Source organism: Leopardus geoffroyi, chromosome C1 (assembly GCF_018350155.1).
Source record: "Leopardus geoffroyi isolate Oge1 chromosome C1, O.geoffroyi_Oge1_pat1.0, whole genome shotgun sequence".
Lineage (NCBI taxonomy): Eukaryota > Metazoa > Chordata > Mammalia > Carnivora > Felidae > Leopardus > Leopardus geoffroyi.
This window is the reverse complement of record NC_059328.1, coordinates 27,182,865-27,190,850: the sequence shown is the minus strand read 5'-3', so window position 1 is coordinate 27,190,850 and position 7,986 is coordinate 27,182,865. Positions and strand designations below refer to the sequence as shown.

Below are 7,986 nucleotides of genomic sequence, written 5' to 3'. Positions count from 1 at the left end.
GTGATGCTATATAACCATTATCAAGTAAACGAAATTTCATTAGGAGTTTCTCTAATTGAAAAAAGGTATACCACATATATCTTCTTTGCAATGTAGTAAGTATATCAATGGATTTTTGTGATGTTGATTACTATTCGTATGCATATAGGCACATGAGTGAAGAACTTATGACTGTACATAGTATTTAGTTATAACAAATATTTGACTCAAATCATATAGGGAATTCTGTTTTGCAGAACCTGAAGCACCGAAATAGTGAAAATTCAGGCTGCAGGAAGGGGATTAACATCAATTTTAAATCTTGCTATACATGTCTAGCAATCTGCATGTTATAATAAGAAATCCATAACATCTGAAAGCCTACCATGAGCCAAACTTATAAAAGAGTTATTATTATTCCCACTTTATAAGTAAAGTGAGGCACACAAAAGTAATTTACTTAAAGCTATACAACCAGTAAGTGAAAAGACTAGGCTCCAAAGCCTCAGCCCTTCCTACTCCTGTTAACAATGCCTCTCAGTGATTATTTTTTTCAACAGTAGTAACACATAGGAAGAACTGGGGGAATCAGTGCTTAATTCTTCCCTAAAATTTCAACTCAGTACCATAGGGAACCTTTTTATCTGCATGTAAAATTAAATTCTAATTTCTAGTAGAAAACTGGGATTAATATACAGAAATTCATTTTACTGTAGACTTTTTGGAAAACTCCTGTTTTATAAAATTAGGGATGCCAAAAGGCAGCAGATAGAAACAGTCCGTATGGAATTTGAAGGTGTTTGTACAATACCAAGGCGGAGCAAGAATCTAAGGAAAATGCAAGTTAGTCTGACATTTCCAAGATATATATATATATATATATATATATATATATATATATACACACACACACTTAAGAATGAGTACATATTCTTTATTCCAGTCTCTCAAGTTCAAAATCACTCAAGGTAAAGTGATGCAAGCAAGCTTTGTAAATCTCAAAAAAGTTTGCCTGAAATGAAATATATATGTGAAATCTGGGATTACTGGCTATCAAGGCTTTGCATATAGTTAACTAAAAACAGGCACAAGTCTTTTGATGGAAAAAGACAACAAGTGAAAAGACTTTGCAATGAAACAGTCTGTTTACTGGACTTAAGTAAACACCAAATAATTTATTTCCTGAAAACTGCTCTTTCTTTGTAATATACCATCTGTTGGCTCATACCAATAAGGCTAAACAGAAAAAAATATTTAAAATTCGTTCAAGACAAAGAAAAGGAATAACTCACCCATCAAATACAAATATACTATTTTATTCTAAGGGAATATTTCTGTGGTTTCTGCAAGGGGAAAACCCAAAGTGGTTAAAAAACAAAAAAGAACGGAAGGGATAATTTAGATGTTTCTCTCGTTTGATGTTTTCTCCCCTGGAAATAAAAATGCAATTTTACATAATTTTAATAAAATTTTAAAAAGCAAATAGTCTGATACACATATCAACAGCTACGCTTATGAAGAATGACCAATAATTAATCAAAATTTTCTTTTACGAATTTAGGATCTGGACAACTCTGCGGACTAACATGCAATTGAAGTCCTGATACAGTCGTTTACCTGGGTATTGGCTGTTCTCAGTTAAAAGATACAGATTTCTTTTTCTCTCTGGTGTTTTATAACAATGTATCTACTATGCCAACAATATTTGTTCTTGATACAACTACAGAAGGGGACATGTTAGTGTTTATACAAACCATAAAATTTGTATAGTGGGGGCTATTACACCTGATGTTTCTGGATAGTTTATTGGCAGACTTATCAGACAATCCAGTTGTTTTTCCTCCATATCAAACAAGATCTGGAAGTAAGAAGTTTTCCAGTCAGAAATGACAAACACAGATGGAATTAATCATACAGAATTGGGGCAGATTTACTTCTTTCACACAGTTCCTGGTAACCAAAATGAAATTTGTTACAGGCAGAGGGACAGAACCATCAAGTACACAACGCCAAAAGGCCTACTTTAAAATTTTTATTTTACTTAAATGACTTCCATTTATTTTAAAAAACCAAAACACCTGCTACCCCCACCTAAAAAAATGGGACAGATTGAAAAGTTTTCCAAGGTTAAAATTACTAAGAGGGTTTTTGGACTCTTCTCATTTCCATTACAGGGTCAAATTAACCTCAGCTAAAGAAATTCTGTGACTGGCCAACATCAGAAAAGCTTTGAGTCAAAATTTGGGGGGGAAGAAACTGCGAATGGAGATGAGGGAGATGGACTGATATGCCAAACACACCTATGACTTGCAGTCCTCATAGAACTAGTAAAACAGCTAGAGTTTGGGATAATGCTAGAAGCCCTGCTGTGGATATGCAAGACAGTCCATGTCTTTGTATCCTGACCCCAGAATCCCTATTTTCAAGTTTCTTAGGACAACAAGGTCATCTTCCAAATTCTTTATAGGAACGTACTAGGACCTTTTCTACCATAATTCTGATAACTAAGTAATACTGTGTCCTTGTGGAATCATCCACAGGTTTGCCAGAGTGAGAGAGACTTTTCTTTTTGAAATGACAAGGGCCTCCAGAAATTGGTGCAAAAGACAAATAAGAAGATTTGGGAAACAGGAAGATAAAACAATGGGAGAAAAGCTGCCATTTGGGGATAAAATGAAAACAAAAGGAGAACCCCCATTTCTGTGTACCACAGCTCATGCTATGAGACAGCAGCAATAAAGGCTGACACCCAGAGAAGTGGGCATTTTAGTGGGTTTTCTACAAACATTTCAAGACACTTGGGGTCTAATGGGCTCCACAGATTTTCTGTGTGCATAATCAGTTTGTGGAGTATCAGCCCCTTTACCTCAATTTACCCACAGCCAGACCCACAGCTGAGAAGGCTAGACCCAGAAAGTGAAAGGGACATATTACTCTGTGAACAGCAGTGAAGGCCTTTTTCCCTGATGTGAGGGGCCTATGGCAAAAGCACCAGAGGCTTCTATCCTTCACAGAATTGGCTTGGCAGTGAAAATCAAAATCAAGACCACTTCACTCTCTACCTTTTAAAAAAAAAGTTGAGTACTTTATTGGGTCTTCAAGTCTGGGTCCCACGGTCCTCATCTGATGTCACTCTTAGCTCTGCACTGACTTCTCCCCTGACGTGCACATAGGGCTTGCCTAAGTAGCCTACTGCAGCCAAGGTCTTACTCCAAAGCTACCTCTCTAAGGTCTAAGGTTACTATGGTAGAGTTTTATACAACAGTTTTCCTTAAAAATATTCCACAATTTGTTATTCCCAAACAAAATAAGATTATGCACCACTCAGAGAAATTGGTTAGTCATTCTGAAGATGTCTAAGAACTATATCACTGCCAAAGAACAACATTTCTTGGTTCATATTCTTTCCTTCAATTTTCATTTGTACATCCACACTGTGGTTCACGAGTCATCTGTTTTCCATTATCTTGTAATCAAGTCAAGAGGACTTGTACATCGTTTTCCAAAGCTGGATGCATTCACAGTTTGGTGCATACCCACGTGTATGAAAATAGGAACCCCACGTCCACTTTAATCTGATAACTCAACATCAGAGTCTTCTGATTTGGCTTTGGCAAGTTCTTCGTGTACCTCCCTCACCATGAGAATACGTGTTAACATGGTGTCCAGGGTCCCAGGGTCTATTGGGAATGTGGAGTACCACATGGGGCTGTTCGGAACACAGGAGCGCTCAGGTTGCAGGTAAAACACGTCATTCCTCTGCTTCACACTTTCAGAACTATCCACAGGGGATAAAAAAGAAAGAAAGAAAGAAACTAAGAAAATTGAGGATCAGAAAGTATAGGAAATACGTAACTACTCTTTAATATAGTGACTCTCACCTTTTTCCCTACTGTGACTAATGTCCTAGATAAGCAATGTACCCACTGAGATAAATCAGTTTACAGGCATCTTCCCCCCAGGTGCAACCGGTAACTGCACGTTTTTTTCTCCTACGCTCACTGGAGGTGAGTGTAATGTTAACAGAAGACAAAGTGTAAATCGTTCACAAAATGAAAGATTTAAAACATTATTAGGAGTAACAAAAAATTCAACTCACATGTAACACTATGGCTGAGAACCACATATCCTCAGTGCCCAGTATCCTGGAATGACCCCCAAGAGCACTCAATACACATTACCATGGGGCAAACCCAAGCCACTGTATTTCTTTGAGAAAAAAGTGCTTTTGTGTGGATCTTATAACTCTAAAGTCTTAAAGTTTCTGAAAGAAAAAGACCTCAAACATATAAATTCCTTAAAAATAAATTGTTTTTCCATTTATAGGTTTAGGAGTACAACCTCTCCTCTAAATTTTTCTATATAAACAGTAAAATCTCAACAGTTTCATTATCACATAAAGGCTGAGCAACAGTTGTAAAGATCAAACTACAGCTGTGATTCTTGATTTTGAAGAGCTTTTCAGGAAAAAAAAAAAATCAAGATAAAGCAATGTGTTTTGGGGTCCAAAATCAGGCAGATATGAGAATAGGGAAAAAAAGGAAATTAAAAGGACATCCTTATCTACAGTCATAAGCTGGCTACATTTCTGATATTCAAGCATCTTGAAATCGGAACCATGCTAACTACTGTTTGAAGTGTGCTGGATCTAGTCCAGAGGAAGACTGCTTACCATTTTGACAGGTAAAACTCATAAAGTCGGACTGGGCATCTTAGTGGATTGTCAGTATTCTCTGCCATCTCCACACCCACTGGGACCTCGTCATCTTCATTTCGTTTCCTCTTGCCAATAGCCAGTTTATCTTGAGATGGGAAATAATTATCAAAAGATCAGAAAAATCTTTACTCCCATGCTCAAGACATCCACTGAGCTTTGTCTCCAGTCAGAACTGTCACTCCCTTTCTCCTCCCTTTCACTTAGTCATTCAACAAGCATGACCTATGCAGGTGTTGGAGAGTAATGTAAGTACTAGGTAATAGCACTGAACAAAACAAAGTCCCTGTTCTATAAAATTTATGTTCCCCTGCTTACAAAGTGAGCCAAATGCATGGTACTAGAGAGTTAGGTCTTACTTTTGAGCCTGACTTTGGTACGAAATTTTATCACGTATATCTTAAGCCATAGCAAGGTAAAGCAGGAACAAAAAGGGTTCAGATAGAAGAGATCAAGGTATAAGTTGTCACCTAGTTATCTGAAAATATTTTCACTGTAGAAAACGGTTTTTCAAGTTTCTTTTATTTGTCAGTTTTATGAGAAAGGGGATCTTTGCTGGGAAAAGAAATTCTCAGTAAAGTTGGCCATTTGGTAAGAAAGGAGCAAATCCTTTTTCACCAACAGAATTTTGTGGAGGCTAAGGGTTATCAAAGAGAAACCAGGGTGAAAACATGGAAAGTAAGGCTTTTTCTTTCCCACCTTCTCCATTCAGGCTTCAAGAGAATAGCAGTGGGTGGTGGATCTGCTGTGAACCTGAGGAAAAAGGTTTTCTTCTTCTTTTCTTACAGCTGCTCTGAATAGCTGGCAAAGAACTTTCCCCAGCTTCCTGTATTAGTTATTACTTAAAATTCACCCCAGTCTTCTATTTAGAGAATACCTAAATATAAAGAGTTGCTCATTCAGAGAAGAAGCTAAACTTACTACCAATCTTGTCAAGCACCTCAACAGAAAGCGGAAATGTAACCTGAATGCCTCTCCCTCCCACAATATTTATTAAGAGCACAAAATGGGTTACATATGAACAAAATGAAGGAGATAGGACATAGATATAATAATAGAATTATATTTTCTAAAGAGAAAGGGCAAATGACAAAAAAGTTAACACAAACATGAACATCACAATTATTCTTTATAGATTTTAGTTTCAGTGATTTTAAATGCTCACATTCAAAATATGTATTTCACTCTTATCCCAAGGAAGTAACAACTTGATTTTGGGAATTTTAGAACTTATAATTTTGGTCAAAATGGATACATTTAATTTCTAGTTCCATAATACATTAATTTTTTTAATGTTAAATACAAACTATTACTTAATAGGCTTTTTTTGGAATGTAAGATAAACCTTCTACGAAAATTGTCACTGCTGGTATTATTCTACTGTGTACAAAAGCAATACAGATCTTCCTTGACCACGATGGTGTTACAACCTGATACAGCCATCCTAAATCGAAAATGCATTTAATACATGTAACCTACTGAACATCATAGCTTAAACATGCTCAGAACACTTATACAGTCTACAGTTGGGCAAAATCTTCTAATACATATAAATAAGCCTATTTCATAATAAAGTACTGACTATCTCATGTAAATGATTAAATACGGTACTGAAAACTGAAAACACAGAATGGCTGAATGGGTGCAGAATGGCTGTAAGCATATAGGTTGTTTACCCTCGTGATCATGGGGCTGACAGGGGGCTGCAGACTGCTGATGTCAGCACCACAAGAGAGGATCATACTGTATTCCACTAGTTTGAGAAAATATCAAAAGTCAAAATTCAAAGCATAGTTTCTACTGAATGTACATTGCTTTCTCACGATTGTAAAGTTAAAAAATTATTAAGTCAAACTCCATCTGTATACTCTAGGCCAGGTTCTAAGGTTCTGCAGAAACAGATAGTTAATGTGAACTAAAAAGTGGTGCTCTGGTTAAAAAAAAAAAAGATTTAGAAACAGATTTAAAAATTAGGCAGGTTCCTTTTACCTAGCAATTGGCCACTCTGTTGCCTCTAAATCAGTGATTCTGATCCTTAGCTGCAGATTTTAATTCCCTGGGAAGTTGTAAAATACAAATTATTTGAGGGGCACCTGGGTGGTTCAGTCAGTTATGCGTACGACTTGGATTCAGGTCATGATCTCACGGTTCACAAGTTTGAGCCCCGTGTCAGGTTCTCTGCTGTAAGTGCAGAGCCTACGTCAGATCCTCTCTCTCTCTCTGCCCCTCCCCCACTCGCACATTCTCCCTCTCTCTCTCTCTCAAAAATCAACAATTAAAAAAAAGAAAAGGAAAAATGCAAATTATTTGGGCTCTAATCTTGACCAATTAAATCAGAATTTCTAGTTTATTTATTTTTTAATTTTTTTTTAACGTTTATTTATTTTTGAGACAGAGAGAGACAGAGCATGAACAGGGGAGGAGCAGAGAGAGAGGGAGACACAGAATCTGAAACGGGCTCCAGGCTCTGAGCTGTCAGCACAGAGCCCGACGCAGGGCTCGAGCTCACGGACCGTGAGATCATGACCTGAGCCGAAGTCGGACGCTTAACCGACCAAGCCACCCAGGCGCCCCCAGAATTTCTAGTTTAAAAGCCAATAAAAGTATAGGGAGGCAAGTGATTCCTCTCATTTTGTGGCAAGCCTTTAACCTAACCCTGACAATAAAAATGCATCTAAATTTTAAATTAAAGTTACACTCTTCCGTGTCTAGAGTTTACAGTTACTCTTCTGTGATAAGTCTATTTGAATACCAACAGGGCTTCAAACGGAAATCTCACAAACTCCCCCACACACCTGGTTCTGACTCCTGCTTTTGTAAAGGTGGGAAGAACCTCAGATATGTCATCTTGGTGCTGTACTTCAGAGTCCTGGTCCGTCTCATCACATGGGCAAAGGAAAGCTTCAAGTGCTCAGTAACATTCTTGAGTTGAAAGTATTTGGTATTGAAGAAAAGGAGGGTGTTCAAGAGGACAATTGGTGAGTAAGCGCCCAGCTGTTTGCATTCCCACAAATGCTCTTCTTCAATGCGAGAAAACATGTAACCTGCACCAGAAGGAGGACAGAAGTAACAGTACTAAGCTCCTGCTAAACAGGACTAAACAATTTCTCCAGTTCTCAGATAGGAAGATATAAAGGAAATGACCAATTGCTCCCATCTTTCCCCTGCTCCCTTATATGGAAAACCAAAAAAGGTACCGCAGAAGAAAAAAAGAAAAGATGTCTGTCTGAGGCAGACAGACACTGGGAGCAACCCCCTGAAACAGTTTTAATCTATTGTTATTTTAGACCAGG

At 37.5% G+C, this 7,986-nt stretch overlaps 1 protein-coding gene across 8 annotated transcripts in view; it reads right to left on the bottom strand.

Annotated features, from left to right (window-relative positions):
- Nucleotides 1–1,105: 1,105 nt before the first annotated feature.
- ZMYM4 (zinc finger MYM-type containing 4) overlaps nt 1,106–7,986 on the bottom strand; it is a 148,926-nt gene continuing 142,045 nt past the window's right edge. For all 8 annotated transcript variants that reach the window (XM_045476661.1, XM_045476662.1, XM_045476660.1 and 5 more), the window contains 3 exons: nt 7,489–7,737; nt 4,652–4,781; nt 1,106–3,757 (listed from right to left, as the gene is read on the bottom strand). In XM_045476661.1, the coding sequence (XP_045332617.1) occupies nt 3,550–3,757; nt 4,652–4,781; nt 7,489–7,737 (587 nt within the window). In that variant the 3' untranslated portion in view covers nt 1,106–3,549. The remainder of the gene's footprint in view (nt 3,758–4,651; nt 4,782–7,488; nt 7,738–7,986) is intronic.